This window comes from Triturus cristatus, chromosome 3_2 (genome assembly GCF_964204655.1).
Source record: "Triturus cristatus chromosome 3_2, aTriCri1.1, whole genome shotgun sequence".
In the NCBI taxonomy this organism is placed as follows: domain Eukaryota; kingdom Metazoa; phylum Chordata; class Amphibia; order Caudata; family Salamandridae; genus Triturus; species Triturus cristatus.
Window position 1 is genome coordinate 509,616,072 of NC_140584.1, and position 20,793 is coordinate 509,636,864.

The 20,793-nt window shown below is 44.5% G+C and overlaps 1 protein-coding gene across 4 annotated transcripts in view; it reads left to right on the forward strand.

Annotated features, from left to right (window-relative positions):
• Window positions 1-20,793, forward strand: part of USP47 (ubiquitin specific peptidase 47) — a 1,403,064-nt gene that overhangs the window by 744,177 nt on the left and 638,094 nt on the right. For all 4 annotated transcript variants that reach the window (XM_085648190.1, XM_085648191.1, XM_085648188.1 and 1 more), the window contains one exon: window positions 10,364-10,476. In XM_085648190.1, coding sequence (XP_085504316.1) covers window positions 10,364-10,476 — 113 coding nt within the window. The remainder of the gene's footprint in view (window positions 1-10,363; window positions 10,477-20,793) is intronic.

Consider the following 20,793-nt stretch of genomic DNA (forward strand, 5'->3'; position numbering starts at 1 on the left):
TGAGAGAGAGAGCGAGAGCCAGAGACGGTGAGAGAGAGAGCGAGAGCCAGAGACGGTGAGAGAGAGAGAGCCAGAGACGGTGAGAGAGAGAGCGAGAGCCAGAGCCGGTGAGAGAGAGAGCGAGAGCCAGAGACGGTGAGAGAGAGAGCGAGAGCCAGAGACGGTGAGAGAGAGAGAGCCAGAGACGGTGAGAGAGAGAGCGAGAGCCAGAGACAGACAGAGAGAGAGAGCGAGAGCCAGAGACAGACAGAGAGAGAGAGAGCGAGAGCCAGAGACAGACAGAGAGAGAGAGAGAGAGAGCCAGAGACAGACAGAGAGAGAGAGAGAGAGAGCGAGAGCCAGACAGAGAGAGAGAGAGAGAGAGCGAGAGCCAGAGACAGACAGAGAGAGAGAGAGAGAGAGCGAGAGCCAGAGACAGACAGAGAGAGAGAGAGAGAGAGCGAGAGCCAGAGACGGTGAGAGAGAGAGAGAGAGAGAGAGCGAGAGCCAGAGACGGTGAGAGAGAGAGCGAGAGCCAGAGACAGACAGAGAGAGAGACACAGACACAGAGAGATACAGAGAGACACCACAAAAAAACACGCAGTTGTTTACCATCCATCAGCTTGGGCATTGTCCACCTTCAGTTTCAAAAAGTGACCTTTTTCCTGGGTGTCTTTGTTTTGTCATTGCATGTCCGGCATGGAGGGACAAAGGTTGTGGTCAGTGTCGGGTGCCGGGGACCCGGTGGTTATGGTCCATTCACCAAGAGGGCTCCCATGTCTCTATCAGTCCCAGTGACTTGGGGGGTCATTACGATGGCAGTTGGACCTGAGTCCGCCCACCATCGCAGAGGTGTTCGGTACTGCCCACCAGACATGCGGCGGTCCCGCATCACAAATTAGGATGCGACCCCCACCATGGCGGTCGCATTCTTCATTTTAACATTGCGGCGGGGCTGCTGACAGCAGCACCCGCCATGATGTTAAAATCGCATGTTTTGCATTTCACTGCACTACTTGGTGTAATGAAATGTAGGGGGGTACCATAGGTACCCCCCCCCCCCCCCAAGTGCACCCCACCTCCCCCCAACACAAGGGGGGACAGCAAAGGCCCCCAAACCCAATCAAACCATTATTAAACAAACATCCTAATTTGGTGGACGGTAACTGCTAGGCACTGCCACCATTTTGTGCACCGTCCGCCAGGCAATCGGATCGACTTTGCGTCTGCCGCGGTACCCACCGCCATCCTAATTGGGCGATGGGAAAATCCTGTGTGGTGGTGGTCCTTCCGCCATCCTAATCGACCCCTAAGTGCTGTGCGCACAGTGCTCATTTGCGGCCTGCTGCTATATTGCTAATGCTCGCGGTAGTCCTTTAGTGTCGGAGACCAGCACTGACACCACTTCTGCTACCATGTGATGAAGGTTGTAATGATGAAACCCCCACTACAAAGAATCCCGTTGAAGCCTCATTTATTTAACACCAGCAAATGGCTTGATTCTCCCTTCGCCAGCCATGGAGCAACTGTCTCCGGTCGAATCAGGCAACCACAACATTCCCAGTACTCCTACAGCAGAAAACGTGGGGAACAATAAAGCTTAGTAGAGTGTAACGTAATCCTCCAAATAATGGGAAGGTCTATAAAGTCTAGAAGTGTTGCTTCCTGTAACCTCCTCATGAGGAATGAAATGGTGTGCACGGGCCCACCGGCATCACCACCTCCACACTCAACATAAACACTCCCCTCCCCTACCTTCTTGCTGACCAACACCTCATCACTGAGAAGCATGAAATCATGGATGCCCCCACACAGTGGTTCACAGGTAACCTTTACACGCTTTCTTGTCCCCAAACCGCACTTTCTAGTACAATGTCACTTTGCGTTTGATCCACTTGTTACTGGTATTCAACACCACATACCTGTCACAAACCTCCTTGACTTTGAAAGGCCCCAAAAATGTACTTAATCCCTTGCCTACCCTTCCATGCATTATTTGGACCCAGTCATCAGCACTCACTATCCCTCTTCTGATATCACTCACTTCACCACTCTCTTCTCGATCAGTACTAATGAGCAAGCCGGGGTAATTTTCGTTGCCGGGCTTTCTTAGGCATTTTCTCAAAAGGAGAAACATTGGTCACACAATGAACTGTGGTGCGATGAGCCCATACTATATTATCCACCATTGCCTTGACATCTTTTTCACTTTGGATACCACAGATATGGTGCCCTTAACTAACCGGTTAGCCCGCTCCACCATGCCATGGGCCTGGGGGTTGTACTGAGCAGTGCAATGATGTTTAATGCCACATTTTTCCAGAATACTTTTAATCTCATGTGAAAGTAGTTGAGTTCCAATATCCATGACAAGCACACAAGTTAGCCCTTCCTCCAAAAAACACTCTTCAAAGTCTCCAGTGTCGTTCTGGTGTCTACATCCAGTAGGAATTTTACTACCAACCATTTGGAATGCACATCCGCCAAAACCATAGCATTTCTCATTCCTTCATGTGGCAATTACATTGGTCCAAAAAAATCTAAGCTCACAGTTCCCCATGGACACCTGTGGTCCTCAATATGCCCTTGAGCAGTTTGTACACTTGTCTTAAGCCTCTTCTCACTCTCTCTGCACACCTCACAGTTTTCCACTCACAAAGTGATTTGTTCGTCCATACATGGGCAGCAAAACTTTTCCCTCGCCAGTTTTTTGGTCACAGTTTGTCCTAAGTGAACCTTGTGAGCCAGCTTAAAGATTCTTTCCATTAGCCCTTCTGGTGGAACAAATTTGTTATTTCTCATCAGAACATCCTTGTAAGTCAAAGTAAATTTATCCAGAATTTTCAAAAATGGTCTAACAGTTGGAGCCGCAGTGCTCTTCCTATGCCCCCTGTACAGCACCAATTGCCCCACTTTCTGAAGACAAGATCACGATCCTTACGCCACTCTTCAGCCGAAACCGAACATCCAACGCACTCTTCAACATCACACAATGATGCCACAGCCCCTTCCTTTTCCTAAGCAGAAGTACCATGTCTATCCCCCTCTGACCACTCCAAAGATTAGTGAGTGCGTTTTTCCACTATGGTATCTGTTAAATTTGGTACTTGTACTCTGGAAGCCTGGAAGGTAGCCTAGCTAGCCTAGCAGACCCTTTCCCTGCCTCACCAGGACTCCAAACTTTGACTATAGGTTTGCAAAAAGTGAGACCCCATAAACAGGTCCTAAAATGCTCTACTGATCAATCGGCGGCTAAAGCCTCAATCTCTATGATGGAATAGTTGCTCTCACAATCTGTCAGAGAACGAAAGGCAAATACTACAGTTTTCTCTGTACCAGCATGTACCTGAGAAAGAACCGCCCCCAGACCACACGCACTTTCATCAACAGTTAAAAATGTTTTGATTTTAGTATCAAATGGTGCAAGGGTACCCACCTCACAAATGTCCTTCTTTACCACTTCAAATGTTCTCTGCTGACCCTCGCCCCATACAAACGCACACCCCTTCTGTACCAACATCCTCAGATCTTTAGTCTTACCTGTGAATTTTTCCACAAATTTAGCATTATAGTTGATCAAACCCTTGAATAAGCGTAACTGATCTTTATTGTGGGGAACTGGTGCAGACCAGATAGCTTTCAACAAGTCCACCTTGAAACGAACCCCTTGCCTGGATATACTATGGCCAAGGTATTCAATTTCTTCCACCAAGGACTTACATTTGTCCTCCTCCTGCCTCCCTGAGCCTACCCAACACAGGCATCAAAGTGTTGTTATGCTCCTGGATGGACCCAACAAATACCAAGATATCATCTTGAAAGAATTTTACATTATCCAGGCCCCTGAACACCTCAGACATGATCCACTGGAAAACGCTCGCAGCCGAGGATCAACCGAATGGCATATTTGTAAACCTACATTTTCCCTCCATAGTGACAAACGCCGTCAGATTGCGTGACTCCTCATGTAACCTGATCTGGTGGTAAGCACTTTTCAAGTCAAGCTTTGAATATTACTTACCACCCTTGAGCAACAATAACAACTCATTTATATTTAGGAAAGGGAACGTATCCGTTACCATATGTTGGTTTAAGCTGCGTAGATCCACACAGAATCTAATCTTGCCATCGCACTTCTTGGAAATATTTACTGGAGAGACCCATATCGAAGCCTCAACAGGCTCTATGACCTCCTCCTTGAGCATGTCCTCTAAACCTTTCTTGACCTCACTGCAACTGGCACCCTCCTCAAATGAGTTTTTTTGTCCTCCAGGTCAGTCGGGCAGGCCGCGTTGTGTTCTATGGTGTTTACTTCCCTGTTGCGATATGCAGGGAATCAGCGAGTGCCCACCGGTGTACCGAACAGTGAGGTCATGTTTTCAGTCCCGGCCTTCAGCATCTCCGCCTTGGCTCTTGGAGCCTGCGTGTCCGCGCTCCGCTCCTGTGCTATGGAGCCCTGTTCTTGCCGCTCACTCTCCCGAAGGGTTTGGGAACTCCTGTCCCCATCGCTTGAGTCCTCTGTGGTGGATGTGGTCCTCTAGCGAGTGATATGGAGGGGTGGCCGCAGAGAATCGGGATACTTTACAGGGGCGAACAGCACTAAGTGCAGAGCCGAGCGATTTACTTGGTTGCCAACTTGGCCAGCCCCTGTAAAAACAAACGGTTTAAGTCGCCTATAGGTGACTACTAGCTGATGGCACTTAGTGCTGTTTTCGTCTGAAGGAGCAACCTGGACACTTCACGTCCATGAAGTAAGAGTTTGGACTCTGAACCAGACGCTTCTTCTTGTGTTTCCTCTTCTCCTCCTCGGGAGACGGATGCAAGAGATCTTTTGCGAGAGGCATGTTTGCGCAGACACGGCCGCTGCTAGAAAGGAGCTGGCAGATTTCTCAGCGTATGGTGTATAACTGTGTAATATATGCCAGATAGCCCAAGCATTAGTCAAGGGGCCCATTCTATTGCATGAGGTAGTTGTCCACCAAACCATATTCTAGCTTTTACAGAACACAAATATAGGAATGGATTGCTGTGCTTGTTCAACCCTACATCTTAAATTAAGGCCTGTGCAGTATGCTTATGTACCGGCACCACTAATCTAGCACTGATAGTTCCCCTTGTGAGAGAGTAGTTTCCTTCCTCGGATTTCTTCCTTGAATAAATACACTTGCAGCATAAATACAGTCATCTGTTTCCTGTATTTTTGCATAACTGAGATTCGAAAACATGGATGTTGCAGATTTATATGATCTCCAATGACATTGCTTCTTTGCCCTCTTGAGTCTCACAGTTGCTTGTCTGAATTTAAATAATAAATGATCAATTTATATTTAAAATCTTGTGTGTAAATGAATTTGCCTCGCCCAAGTGAATCAATCGAAACGTGAGCCCCCTTTTTTGAGAGGTGTTAGGCCACGGCATGGTTAGTTATTTCAAGGTCGCTGTTAGAAATCTCCTTAGGAACGCTGAAAATGCGTTTTGATTTCCCAGTTTGCCTTTTAATGCTTAAGGTTTCCTCCTAAGTCTAACAGTGCCTTTGATTTATTTGTTCTAGTTTTTCTTAGTTTTCATTACTAATGAATATGATTGCATTTGAGGAGAGCGTTTATTAAGAAGCAAAGGGCACCTTTGCCTTAAGTGGAAAGAGATGTCCTTTTGATGGACGACCATATAGCTTTAAATGTGTATTTCTAGAAACAGAGACGTTTGACTTGTGTATCTTCAGTTTCATTTCCCGTGTTTAGTTCATCAAGAACCAAATTATTTATTGTGGAGTAATTTTTTGACTGCCTTAGTATTACAGAATCACCTATAAAGTGTTGTCAGATGTTATATGGTAGGTCGAAGTATGGAGCAAGTTTCGTAGAAGTTAAATTGAGAACTGGACTTCTGTTTATTCACCCATGATGCCGACTAAAATCCCTTTATCCAGTCAGGATCACCTAACACCTGCTCCACTGTAGGCAAGAGCTGAAGACGCACCTTTTTACAGATACTACATCACAGTACAGTAACAGTTCTCCTCCACCCTCACAACTAAACTTCCCCTCCATTCACTCATTAGCTGTCTCCTTTCGTTTGATCATAGTCAGTGCTTTACTACCTTTTGGTTTGGTTTGCACTATACAGACCAAACACACATAACATACAACTTTACGGAAGACATCAGCTGTCACCAATTTAAAGCCAGGCCATATTTGTATTAAATCTCATGTTTTCTGTATCTTTATTGATTTAGATGAGAGTTGTGCTTTGTAAGAAGGTTCTGCCCTGTATTGCATGATTCATTAATGAAGTACTTAATTAATTTCTTGCATGGCTGTGGACAAGCTGTGATTAATGTTTTTCTAGTTTGTATACTTTATATTAGCATTTCATTCTTCTACAAAAGGTGGGCATACCGAACAATTTAGGACACTGGAGTGTGGACAAATGGCCTTCACTTGTCTCATCACAAGTGTCATAGTTACAGCGTACTGCTCTGTTTCTTAAAGATAAGACAGGAAAAAAAGCACAACCAGTTTGGTTGCACAGGCTCTTCAAAATTGTTTGTGTCACTTCCGCTGACAGTACCTTTGGCCAATACCTGGTGTTTTCTAGGAACAGTACAATGGCTTGGGCTCCCAAGTAAGCAAAGGACTTCTGTTGCCCCTGCAGGTTTTTTTCTGCACCCTGGTGTAGCAAGGCTCTATTATATAATCTCCTTATTTCTAGAGACCTGCCTTAGGATCACCTCCCTCAAGGATGAATGGTACATAGATCTTCCTCTCTGTTTTGTCTCTCTTGTTACTAATTGGAGTACTTTGAGAACTTAATCTAGTTAATCTTATGCGTACACCTCCGCAAATAGGAAGCCCTATCCTTGTTCCTTAAGGTTCTCAGTTAAGAGCCAAGAAGGTAGCCTCACATTAAAGGTCTGTTTCATGTTTTCCAGTTTTTCAAGCCGTTCTTCAGGTTGTACTGAGGCACTTCACAATCCTCGTATTGTGAAGATTAATGTCTGTTGGTCCCCGAGGCTGTAAGTTGTGTGTCCCTTTTATTCAGTGCTGTCTGTGGTGAAGAGCCTTGATGCTACTGATGATAATCTGCTTTCTATTATAGTGATTTTTGACTTCACTTCATTCGCATCAGCCATAGTATCGCTGCCTTTCAAGCATCACATCCAGCCCTCTCTAGGGACTCTGGCTTAGGACAAGCAGTAGTTTCCAAGAGTGGATGAGTTCATCCCTTCCCCGCACAGGACTCCATGGCAGGAGTACATTGATCCTTTTGCTGTCCTAATTCCCAACATGCTTGCACAGTGACCTCTATACCAGTTGTATGGGGGCAGTGTAGCCCCTATCAGTTTCCCTCTGCTGACAGTTCTCTCTCAGTGCAGCCAAAGGGCTGATCCATCCAAAGCGAGACGTGGATAGCCGCACACCTTCAACAGTTGTGACAGAAGGGCAATGGTGATTACAAATCCCTTCCGCTCAAAATCACCTCAACTCCCAAGTGCAGCCCTGGTCTGGTTGTTCACAACACAGTTGCATCTTAAGCTATCACTATCCTGATTTAATGGGATTAACTTCTTCCCAGTAACCCTAGACATTGGTGTTTGGTGGACTCTCGCCTTCACTGTGACTTCTCTTCATTGGCATGAAAGACTTGTGCTGCCATCGCCCCTGCCTTACAACATGGGGAATGAAGTTTCTTGACAGGTGCCCACCTCAGTGGCAGAAGCTAGAAGTCCCAAAGGAGAATATTAGAGAGACAGTAAGTTTGCACTCTCTTTTAAGCCTTCCTTGCTTATGGCTTTATGCCTAAACCAGTGAGACCTGGGGAAAAAAAATCGGTGACATGGAGCTTGAGACGAAACTACCATCCTACTGCTCCTAGATCATGCTTTACCATAATTGTCAATTTGTAAAAGACTATCAAAGCAGTTTTGAGGGGTAAAACTTTATAGTTACCCAACTCCGCGAGGCTGTCTGTCCCAACCACAGGCGGATTTTAGGTTGTGTGGCCTCACCCAGATTTAAACCTGAAGCTACACACTCAAACACTGGCTCACCTGCAGTAGATGTGTTAATTTACAGTGCAGTGTGTTAGGCACTGGTGTTCGTTTCAACATTGGTGATCAGGTGTTTAGTCTTGTTTGAGGCAATATTTAGTTAAGTTTGGATAAAATGTGTGTCATGCTTTTCTTATTATTGCCTTTTTGTCAGGGTGAGGGCTTGGTAGTTGGCTGCCTAGGGCCCTGTGCTCAACCTTATGCCATGCAAATGTATATTTAATACATTCTCACATTGCAATGTGTAATAATGGTGATTGTGATTAAATATTTTCAATAAAGCCTTTTTAAGAAAAAAGCAGAAACATTTGAGTTTTTTGTTTTTTTTACATTTTTCAGGCCACACAGTGCAGCCATTGAACAAACCACTAGTGGTCCTTGCACTCCAGCTGTAGAGCATACAGCTCTATCATGGAGTGCTTAAAATAAAAAATAAAAAGTTAATCTCCCCTGAGGTCATGGAGTCAATGACACAGGAGACTTTTGTTTTTTTTAATGTTGTTGGTGGACTGCTGCCACCCTTGCTGCCCCCCACAGCATTAAAAAAATCTTTGGTGGTTCCCTTGCCCCTAGTAGGAACACCACCAGCAAGAAAATATATAATTTATAAATGTGCTAGGGCATTACAGGGCGCTCCTTGTCACCAGAATGAATAATAAATGCGCAGCTCATGCGGCTCATTTGTTTTTCATTTTTTAAAAATATTTTTTAAATTTTGAGTGCCCTGGTATCCACCCGGGGCAGTAACTCCATTTTTTAATGTTGGGCACCGCGGGGGAGCCAGAGGACCCAGCTGACTCCCCAGTCACCATCATGTGGTAGCCAGCCATTGTTTTTAAAATTGCCACTGTGGAGGTTGAGGAGCCGCTATGTGCTGCGGGCCCCAACATTTTTGTGCATGTGGATGCTCGCTTTGCCACTGGATTCAAGCTGGCCTGGCTGATGAGGGGTGTTACCACGAAACTGGTCCCAGGATGCTTGTTTCCGGTCCAGGGAAGACCTGGCTTGGCAGTTCGGGCTGGACTGTCCCCGTGAAGAACAGGGTAAAGACTATATGGCTGGGTCTACACTGGGGTTGCAGAGTGAGCTAAAGAACGATGATAGATTTGACCCAAATCTGTGACTGGGGGTGAGTGTCTGAAAAGTTTCCGCTCTCCGTCCATCATCTCCTTGTGTTTGCTCAAAGAGTAGATCACCATCTATGAAAGAAACATACTCAAAGGAAACAGATATTCTCTGAATAGCTCAGGGCACCTACATTTTACTGCCATCCTCTTCCTCTCAGTTTTTAATGATTCCCATGAGAAGTATTTATATGATATCTAACTCATCATCCCATCCTTCCTCTGTTCCTATTTGTTTTTACCAAGGATACCAAGGCCGTACCTGCCCCTAAGCAGTTATTTGAGCTGGGTCTGGACTGCTATCCAAGCCATTCTTCCACTGTTGCACTCAAAGTGGTTCTCCTTGTAGGGAAACGTGGGCTGAGAACTTTACTGCAGAGATTTCATATCTCTCTCTCTCTCTTGTGCAAATGCGTTCATGTTGCACCCCTGCCCCACCGTGAAGTATATTTTATATGTTAACCTATTGCAAAATGGCATTCATATTCTGCCCCTACTACAAGTGTATACCATTGTGTATTGCGAATTCCGACTTATAGGAGCAAAGTCACACTCTTGAAACCGCCTGACAGTTAGACCTGGGCAGCCTTAGTGCCACGAGTAATGGATGCTAGACTCCATCGTACTGCTTAACTTACTTCAGCGCTTTTCATTAAGTCCTGGTGTAGCCTCTTTTGTTTGCACCTAAAGACACACTAAGTAGAAAGTCTGCTAAGGAGATCCACATAAAGAATCTGACACCCTTTAATCTTTGAGTCCTGGTGATGCAGCCTTCCTAGATAGATATTGAACAGTTTGTGGCATTGTACTGCCACCTTCTCAGACCATACCCTCAGACACCAGGCCTCACAATTTATTTAAAGTTAGTGTCCTAAATGTTGCTAAAAAGTCAGCAAGCTTAAAGAGAACCAAGCTTCCATTTTGAGACCTGAACCCACTGAACGCAATGTAAACTCTAATATCATTTTAACAAACGGCAACGTAAAATGTAATGGGTGCACTTTGATGCTTTAGGCACTGCAAAATGACCTTGCGTAACACAATGCTTCGCTACATTTTGAACAGTTACACCTTAGTTACTCCACTAATAAATATGTTCTCTATGCACATTTTTAGGTAGGAAATTATTCCTCAGAACTGTTAATGTAATAGACTGAGGTAGTACACTATTATTGCAAGTCTCTTATTTTATTTTCTCATCCACTTCTAGAGTTCCTAGACGTGAGTGAATATCCGGAGCACATAAAACGCTTGGTACAAAAAGAAAAAGATTTTGAGGAGCAAGAAAAGAGGCAGCGTGAAATTGAGCGTAACACTTGCAAGGTAAAAGATACACAGTTTCGTGTTATGAAATGAAAAAGATAACTCCTTTTTTTGAACACACATCGAAATACGTACACCTCTGTTACTAAACCTGTGACAGTTTCATCCCCACAATAAACGGTTTAGCCAACAAACACCCCATGATTAGCAAGGTCAGCAGAATACGTAAAAGGCAGTGGAGAAAATCAAGAAGTGTCAACAACCTGCCGAATCCACAAAAAAATAGATGTACAACGCTATCTTAAAGTCTTTAATACTCAGAAATGCAGCACGTTTTCAGTCAAATTAAGGGCGATGATAACCATATAGCAGAGGCACTAAAATGCAGTTGTTAACTGAAGACACCATTATAAACTGTGTCCCTAAAATCTTTGTAACTGTAACCAAAAAAAAACAGATTTAAACAAAAAAAGGGTAGAGGCACTATAAAAATGTAATGTTTCATAAAACCTTCATAGATTAAATCATGGTTTGTACCTTCCACAGAAGCTGCCCTCCTCAAAAAACAGTAATTAAGGTCTGCATTAAAAGCTTCCCAAAACCCATCATGCTACTGGACACCCCAGATATCTTAAGAAGCATTGCTGTGTTTAAATTGAGGCTTTTGAAAAAAGAATTCTGATAAGTGTTTCCATCTTCTTCACCCTTTACAGTCTAATTATCTGCCATAATTTTTATGAGCCATCATCAAAAGCTTCTTCTCCTTTTAGGGATATTTATTTACTCCAGTAATGGAACTTTCATAGATTCACATGCTTGAATCATTCCCTGTCATCAAGATGGGTTTCCCAATGGTATATTATAATAGCACTGCAAAGTTAAACGGAGACCAGAAAGGCCCTTTAGTTTTATGACCTGTCATAGTCTTTGTTAAAAAAAGAGACCAAACATAGGTTTGAACCACTCGTTACCCTGCCCTCTAGAAGACTCCTTTGAGAAGCGCCAGTCCCTCTGATTTTCGCACATCGCGCTAGGGAGTCTCCACTGAGCTCTGCTCAGTTTTCTTCATTCAAAAGCATACTTTAGCATATAAAAGCCTTTTTTTCTGGCGAATTTATACTGACAGACTATTACTCTCTTTATCTTGAGTCTGTTTTAGTGTTTTCTATCAAACATGTACGACAAAGGAAAAGAAGAGCCTTTTCAGGGCCTGTGGTACCTGCTCCAAGAAATGCCTCCACACCGCTGACCCTCACAAGGACTGCATTTATTGCCTTTATCCTGACGATAAGGCCAAAGAATGCAATATATCTAGCACTTTCTCTAATAAAACTTTGAAGGACCGTGATGGGCTTCTGCTCTTATGGCTGCAAAAGCTTAAAGCTACGAAGGAACCTGTGTCCAGTGATAACAGTGAGAAGGCGTCCTTTAAGATTAAACTTCCGCTGAAGACAGCAACCTCCTCTTTGACAACGTCGCTGCCATTGACAACCACCATGGTTTCGATGGAGTTGGTCACGTCTCCATCCACAGCATTACTGACGACACAAAGATACTGTCAATGGCGGAAAAAGCTGAAAAAATAAAAAACAGGACAGACTGAGGCATTTGACCCCTGAACACACCTCTCCTAGTAAGGTGTTACCGTTACTTCCCTCACAACTGCTGGAAGAACAAGCCTCTGATGATAACGAAGGACCTTAAGGATATGTACAAGCCCATCAGAATTGCACATAAAGTGCCAAGACGATGATTATGATGAGGAAGAGTATGAGGGTCACAGCTACTACGTCCCTCAGGACCAATATCAACAGCAGTTTCGGGAGGAGATGGTTTGCATGCCCTCTGCACTGCTCACTGACTTTCATTCGGTGTTGTCAGACTATAGGAGGCATTTTCCGCCGTCTTCTGCTCCCGCAGAGCCAGCCACTCCACCAGTGGCATTCATTCCTCAATCTACTCCACAGCAAAATACACTCTTGATACCTACTTCTGTTTGCCATTTACCTCAAACTGCTTTGTTTCATGATCCAGCGACTTCTGCTGATGATCATGAGTAAGGTAAGATCTGAGACCCACACCAAGTATGGGATGATTACCTCTTCCTATACCATCATCTCCCTCTCCAATCCCTGTTGATTCTCCACCTGAGGATATTTGTGGATTCAATTTACTAGAGCATGCAGATAAGCGATTTGACTTGCCTATGCCTTCTACGCAAACACTGCTTGCTTTATGATTTTAAGAAACCATTCAGAAAAACCTTAAGAGCTATGCTCATCGTAAGTTACGTCTGTGAGGAGGGCTTGAAAGTCATAAAGACTTCAACCACAGTAACTGCGGTCCTCCCCTGTCTGATATTGAAGTACAAGGCTCCATAGGACGCTCCTGCTTGTCTCACCAGCACCTGAAGCCAGATTCAGTCATCTCTCAGGCAGCACAACGCTGGTCAAAAAAACCTGTTCGCGCCAATCACAGCACCTCCAGACCAAGAAGGCAAGTGCCTTGACAATGTTGGGAGTATGTCCTCCTCCATGTCGGTGCTCGCTGTAAGGGCAGCGAATTCTCTCGCAGTTCTTGGCAGATATGACTGCCAGATATGACCTGACCTTGCCCCTTTCTTGAATCAGTCACCCGACAAGAGTAAATTAGAATCCAAAAAGATTCTCGAGGAAGGAGAGCATACATCGTCGGAAGTCATCAACTGTGCGATTGACATTGCCACAACTGCCTTTAGACTGCTTTCAGGTGCAGCAATTTTATACCGCCAGGGAGCCACCAGGGCTGGCTTAAAGCTAATTCCTTCCGCCCTGAATTCCAAAACTACATTCTCAGCCTTCCTTTTGACAGAGAAGCCCTATTCGGCAAACATGTTGATGAGGCACTACAACCTATAAAGACAGATACTGACAAGGGTAAGTCTTTGGGGACGCTCCAGTTTTGTAAGGTGCCCTTTCAAGGCACCTGAGGGAGAGGCCTTCCATCTTATAGGTGAGGATACCAGCAGTACTCGTACCCCACTTACTCCTCTTCATCTCAGCACTATCGTCCCCTGTACTCCATCAGCCGCCTCCTGTGGCTTACAAGCGGTCTTCTGCAAGATGGAACAGCATGATGTCAGACCAAGGATTCAACTCTTCGACAATGACCACCTTCAGGCTCTGGCTATTCCTCATAAATAAAGTTAAGGGGCAAAATATCTGCAAACCTTCATCGCAATCAGGCTATAACTATGAACCAATGATTTCTTAACCTTATTCAATTTGGCTATACTCTACAAATTCTTTAAATTCCACCTCCTACTCCACCTCAACCATCTTTTCCAAAACATCTATATCTCCTCTGTTTAGAGGTTCTTGCAATGGTGGAGAAGGGAGCAATAGAATCGGTTCCTGCTCACAATGAGGGAAGGGTTTCCATTCCAGTTTAGTCCTCAAAAAGTTCAGGCATTGGCGAACTATACTGGACTTGAGAAATTTCAACACCCACCAGAAGAAGCAGTCCATCCACATGGTGTCCTTGCAGTAGTTGACCTCCCGGACATGTATCTTCGTATTCCCATCCACTCATCTCACAGTAAATTCCTTCAATTCACAATAGTCAGGAGCCAGCATCAATTCAGAGTCCTCCATTTTGGCCTCTATTCTGCCACAGAATATTCACAAAATGCTTAGCTCTAGTGTCAGCCTTTCTCAGGCAACAAAGATACCAAGTGCTCCAGTATTTGGATGATGGGTTGGTCAAGGCACCGTTCGTGTGCTAATCTCAGACATCCCCAGCAGCCTGCACAACTCTGTTCAGGGCATCAGGCCTTACCCTGAATCCAAAAAAGTCAGTCTTGTAATCTTCAAAGACTGTAACCTTCCTAGGAGCAACTCTCGACACAACACTCAACAGAGCATTCCCATCGTTTGAAAGATAAGTAAAGCTAATTGCACTAGCAGAACTCAAAACAAAAAAGGTCTCTTTCAGTTCACCGTTACAAATCCCTCTTAGGGATGATGTCCTCTTGCATCCTTCTAGTTATGTTCTGCCGGTTAAGGATGTGTCCTCTCCAAGATCAACTAGACGAGCAGTGGCTTCAAGCAGAGGGATCTTTCGGCGATCTACTCATCATCACCCCAGCCATGGTCAAAGCCATTTCATTATGGACACACCAAAAGAAAGAATATTTCAGTCAGTCTCTCCTTTCTAGTCCCGCCATCTCCTTTGGTCATCACTATAGAAGCCTCTCTCCATGAATGGGGAGCTTTCCTTCAAGGCTTGCAAGTCACTGGCAAGTGGCAAACGCTGCCACGCCTCCTTCAAATCAACTTGTTGGAGTTCAAGGCAGTTCATCTGGCCTTACAAGGTTTCCTGCCAAGAATAAATACCCGTCCCACTAGGGGTGACAAATGCAAAAAGAACAATTGATGGACAGAATGCAGAACAATGTCATACATTCATCCCAGTACAGAGATCTGGGCCTAAATCCATCGCCTCCTTCAAATCAACTTGTTGGAGTTCAAGGCAGTTCATCTGGCCTTATAAGGTCTCTTTGCCAAAGTTTCCTGCCAAGAATAAAGAACTCAGCGGTGCTCATTTGGACGGATAACACTACCATGATGCACTATGCCAACAAACAGGGTGGTACGAGATCGCGCCTCCTATCCCAATAGGCGCTGTGCATCTGGGAATGGGCCATTTGCAGCTAAGTATCCCTGAGAACAGAACATCTGCCTGGCAACCAGAACACCACAGCAGACATTCTAAGTAGACAAAAGTTGGTGTATCACGAATGGGAACTGGATCAAGGCACTCTCGACAGCATCTTCCTCCGATGGGGCAAGCCGATCCTCTATCTTTTTGCGACCCTCTATAAACAGAAATACCAGTTCTTTGCAAGCTAGCATCACCATCAGGGATTGTGGGGTATAATGCATTTTTGATGGCAAGGTCAGGCATCTATGTTTACGCCTATTTTTCAATTCCTTTCTTTCCAAGGCTGCTCATGAAGATAACACCGGAGCCCTGCAGGTTGATCCTCATAGCTCCCTTTTGGCCGCACCAACATTGGTTTACGGAACTCCTCCTACTCTCGTAGAATCGTCACATTTTCTTGAAACAAATTCCATCTCTCTTAACGATGCCCCAGGGCCTAGTGTCGCACCCGGATCCCAAATCTCTTCATTTATCGGCATGATTCCTGAGCACAATGAGTTTGCCCATTTGAACCTATCGTCAGAATGCAGGGAAATATTGTCCTGTGCTCGTGCGAGAAGTACTAACAAGACCTATCGGGTGAAGTGGAAAAGTTTTTGGGAGATTCTCCCTTACCTCGCGCTTTAGGAGAATGTCTATCTTTCTTTCCTTACGGTCATCAAGAATCATTAAACAAACCCTAAAGGGACTATTTAGGGTCTGTCCACCAGTCAGACCTCCCCCACTGGTCTGGCGACTCTACATTGTCCTCTCACTTCTCAAGAAGCACCTATTTGAACCCATTCACAGAGTGGATCTGAAATTAGTTTTGTGAAAGGTAGCTCTATTTGTAGTATTGACATTTGCTAGGCGAGTGAGCAAAATTCAAACTGTAACTATTCAGGAGCCTTTCCTGCATGATAGTGGTCCTCCGGATGAACATTAAGTTCATTCCTTAAGTCCCTTCAGACTTTCATTTACATGAGCCTCTCATCCTCAAGACATTCTTCCCAGATCCTTCCACTCCAGCAGAGAGAGCCCTCCATTCGTTGGTTGTCAACAGATGCTTGAAGTCCTATTTGCAAAGGACTAGACACTTCTGCAAGTCTAATCAACTCTTTGGCCTACAGGGATCCTCAAAAGGGTTGTCCTGTTTCCAAAGAGAGTATTGCTCGTTGCAGCGTTTGCTGTTGCCATCAAGCAGCAGACAAGCTGTTTCAGACATCTGTACACACTCACTCTACAAGAACTGTTTCAGCCTCAACTGCACTGTTTGCTGGTAAGCCAATCCAGGACATCTGCTGTGTAGCTACTTGAAAGAATGCATGATCTTTACCAGGCATTACTGCTTGGATTCTGCAGTTCACAACAAAACAGCAGTGGGTCAAGCGGTACTGCGACATGTTTTCCAGCAACGGTGAGATTTCTCCTTCACCCCTCCACCCTTTTTTCTGGCTATGCACATTTTTTCCTTCTACTCTTTCGTCACTATTAGAATATTTCATGGATTCACATGCAACCCACCCTCCTCCTCTGAGAAATTCACCTTTCCCTCTTTTCATCTGGTTGTATCTCCTACACTCGTGCTTTGAAAATCTGAGGGACTGTAGCTTCTCTCAGGAGTGTTTTAGAGGACAGGGTAACCTGATTGGTTGAAACCTATGTTTGGTCTCTCTTTTCAACAATGACTATGGTATGTTATAAAACTAAAGGGTCTTTCTGCTCTGTTTAATTTTGCATTGCTATTACAGTATACCGTAGGTCTCATCTCGACGACTGGGAATGATTCAAGCATGTGCATCTATGAACTATTCCAATACTGGAGAACTACAGTTACAGGTAAGTAACTTATTTTCTTATATTTAAATGTGAGTTTGAATAGCCTTACCCATGAGTGAGATCCAGGAGCACCTTAAAAAAAAGGAACATACGTATGTAGTAATGTCCTTTGAAAAGAGAATTTTAAAAGTAAATCAAATGTTATTAGCTCATCTGCAAGTTAGATTGGCAGAATGTCATTATTTTATAAAGAAGAAGGGAGCCAATGTTATTTTAAAAAGTTTCTAGTTAAAGAATCAGTGACCAGAAACATCTTTCACAAACCATTTTAAAGGAAAAAAGAATGAAAAATAGAGTAATGTAGACCAGATAGAAAACATTCAGCAAAGACTGACATCCGATACTGCTCACGTAAGGGAGGCATCAGCACTACTATGCCATTGTGCTCGTCATTCACAAGAACGTAATGTTTGTTGAATGTGTTGCTGTAGGTACACATGCCTGTCTACTACTGCCACTCTAGTGTTGTGCGCAGAGGATGTTGTTTTGCTTCTCTCTTGAGAGATCTTGCGAATCTTTCCTTAGCCCACTATGCACTAGGACAAAGAATACCACTCAGGTTGTTTTTTTCTGTCCATGGCTTTGGACATTTCAGCTCGAGCTCGAGGACCATCAACAATTTCTCGCAATCCTTTTGGTGCCAGTTATCAAAGATCCTGACCCAGCGACAGGTCTGTAAACTCTGCCTATCTTCAGAGTGCAAAAACTTGACCTGCTCAGCCTGCAAGGCGATTACAAATAAAAAGACAGTCTGATATGGCCTAGAACATTGCTTGGCCCATCATAAAATGTAGTATTGAGATCCATCTGACATACATGATTGGAAACCTTTCATATATCCCCCTGGCTCAGGGAGAGCAAAGCCATGGAGTCCTGTCCAATGGATCATCAGAGGTAGAAAAGGAGAGAGTTCCGTTGCAGCACAGCACAGCGCCCATCACCCAGAGGTACTAAACTTTAGTAGTTCAGTTCTTGGCTCCAAGACACCTCGACCCTGGGAGAATCCCTCTGCACTCAGAAACCTTTTAACGAAGTCTTGCCACCGACCAATCTTGTCTCGGTCCTGTCTCCGACAAACCACCCTCAGTATCAAAACTGGCTCCAAATTGGACTCTGAAACCAACGTCCTTCCCCCTTGCTTCGAAAGAAAGATTTGATGCTGAGATTGAGTCATGTGAATTCCTTGCCTCCACCCCATCTATTCCCCTCCACCATTGACTTACCAGCAGCATAAAATATTCATATTCCACAGTGAAGAGTTTTGTTCCTCCAGCCCCTCAGGGGGACACTCACACACCACAGCCAACACCAGAGAGAATGGAAGTTCACTTTTGAGGAGCAAATATCAGAGGAACTGCAGTTTTCTCGGATCCTGATAACCTAAAAAGTGCAGGGATAAGGTTACTATTCCACCATTACAATTTCCTCCTCTCATTCTCCAACTTTGGTCACAAACACCACCACCTTCTTCATCCCAGCAGCCAGACTCAATCCACACAGATAAAGATCACTGGAGTCCCTATTATATGCAAAACCCAAACCTAGCACCTTTATCAGCCGTGATCGCATTCTTGGGAGGATTATCATGTTGATAAACTGGACAATGTTGACCTAGAGCCCTATGCTGTTAAGGCCTACCCTCATCTCACCTCCCACCTCCCAACTCTTGGTTAACCACACAGTGTGCAGTGCCATTGTCAAAAGGGTGGCAGACTACCACAAAATAAAACCTCATGTTGTTAAGTAGGAAGAGGACTACTTATTTCTCTCTGGTTTCTGACGTTCTCCAAGACAAAGTGTTCTTTCTTTTTAAATACCTTACAATGCTTAAAAGTATGACTGAGTGCAGTACTAAAATTTTCCAGGAGCCATTCTAGGTACAAGGCATCACCCCGAAGATCAAAAAGCAGTATAAGCCTTCTTCAGATGACCTTGTGTACGTCAAGGGACATGTCCCTCCAGACTCCTTGGTTGTGCATGGGGGCACCAAAAGGATTGACACAGCAGGTAAGCGAGTGGCTGTGGCAGGAGTCACCCAGTGGAAAATGGAGAATTAGTCAGCCTGTTCTCTTGCACGATAGTTAATGCTGTGAACAGATGGACCTGTTGATCAAGCACCTGTCAACAGCATATCGCAAAAGGGGACCAGAACTTAGTCACTGGAGGAAATGATCTCCAAAGGGAACATATGATGCACCCAGCATTCCGCTGACACTGCCTTGAGGGAGGTAAATGCTGTGCCGTCATGCAGGCCTTAGGGTGTCTGGATTTGAGCTAGCGGTACAACAGCTCCACATTAACTTCTATTAAATCTAGAACATCTCTTTGGCCCTCAAGTGGATGATAGATTAAGAAGTATATGGACACTGCTGAGGCCTCGGGTGCTCTACACAAACACATGCAGTAGGCAAAGTTGGAGGGCCAATGCTGCAACCCTTTCTAGAGGTAGAGATTTCATCAATATTTTTTCAGGAAGTCCAGGCTTCTAGAGTATACCAAAGAGGTGGCTACCATAGAAAAGGAAGAGACCAGGGTAGTGGTGGCTCCAACAGGCGTGCCTCTCTCTCTCTCCGAATAGTGCCTTACCCACATTCCTTCTGAACTCAGTACTGCTGTTGGGGTAATAATTAGGCTATTGCTTCCTCAGTGGGAGTAAATGACCTTGGACAAGTTGGTCTTGCCAGTGTGTGGCAAGGGTACTGCCTAGAGTTCCACATCATCAGACATATCACCTTGTGACACAGTGAGTCCAGCACACCTAAGACTTATGCAGAGAGATGTACAAGTAGGTGCTTTTTACTAAGGCTGCCATTGAACCAGTACCCCCTCACCAGCAGAGCCAAGAATTCTGCACCCTGTACTTCCTCATCTCCAAAAATGACAAAACTCTGGGGCCTATCCCAAACTGTGTGCCATTGAACCAGAACATCTTTTTGGGGTACTCTAAAAAAAACCACCCAGCACGTCATCATTCCGCTGCCCTGCACAAAGAAACCTGAGACCTCAAGGATACCTATTTTCATATCCCCATCCATCCAACACATCACCGATACCTGCATTTTGTGTTAAGTGGACAACAATATCAGTTCAAAGCTCTCCCATTGAGGATAAACAACTGCCCCAAGAGTATCGACTAAGTGTTTTACAATGGCGGCGGTGATACACCTGTGCCACAGTGCCATTCACATATTTCTGTACTTGGACGACTGGATGATTAAGAACAGCAGCTCGCAGACATTCAACACAGTGCCTTGGTTGCACACATTACAGTTTATCGTCAGTGCAAAAAAGTCACATCTCTAACCTCTCCAAACCCAGCCTTTTTAGGTCGAGCCTGAGCCAGTGCGCAAGTGCTGCTCTGGGGCTGATCTGTTGTAGTTCAGTGTCGGAGAGAAGACCCACCCACATTTTTCATTGGCTTGTATCTTTGTAAATGCTGTCTTCTGATTCCTAAATAGGCTTGTTAGTCCCTCCTTAGTACAGCCATGTCTTCATTTGGAACCTCCCATGGCTCCTGGCTGCTTTACTTGGTTGTTACACGGTACATGTACTATTTTATTAGCACTACAATACATCTAGCATTTACACGAGTTTAAGCTTTTGGCATTGTAAATGATAATGCCTTTTATTTATGTTTTAAAAACCAAAACATAAATAAAAGGCATTGTCATTTACAATGCCAATAACTCAAACTTGTGTAAATGTGGGACCTATTGCATTGGAAATGCTTGTATTAGGAGCTGGTCTAAATATTGCACCTAAAGTCTTAGAATGTGATTGTCTTAAACCTCTAGAGGAGTGTATTTGATTCCTGCATGAGTCACGTAAATTCACCACACATGCCTGTTAGAAAACACA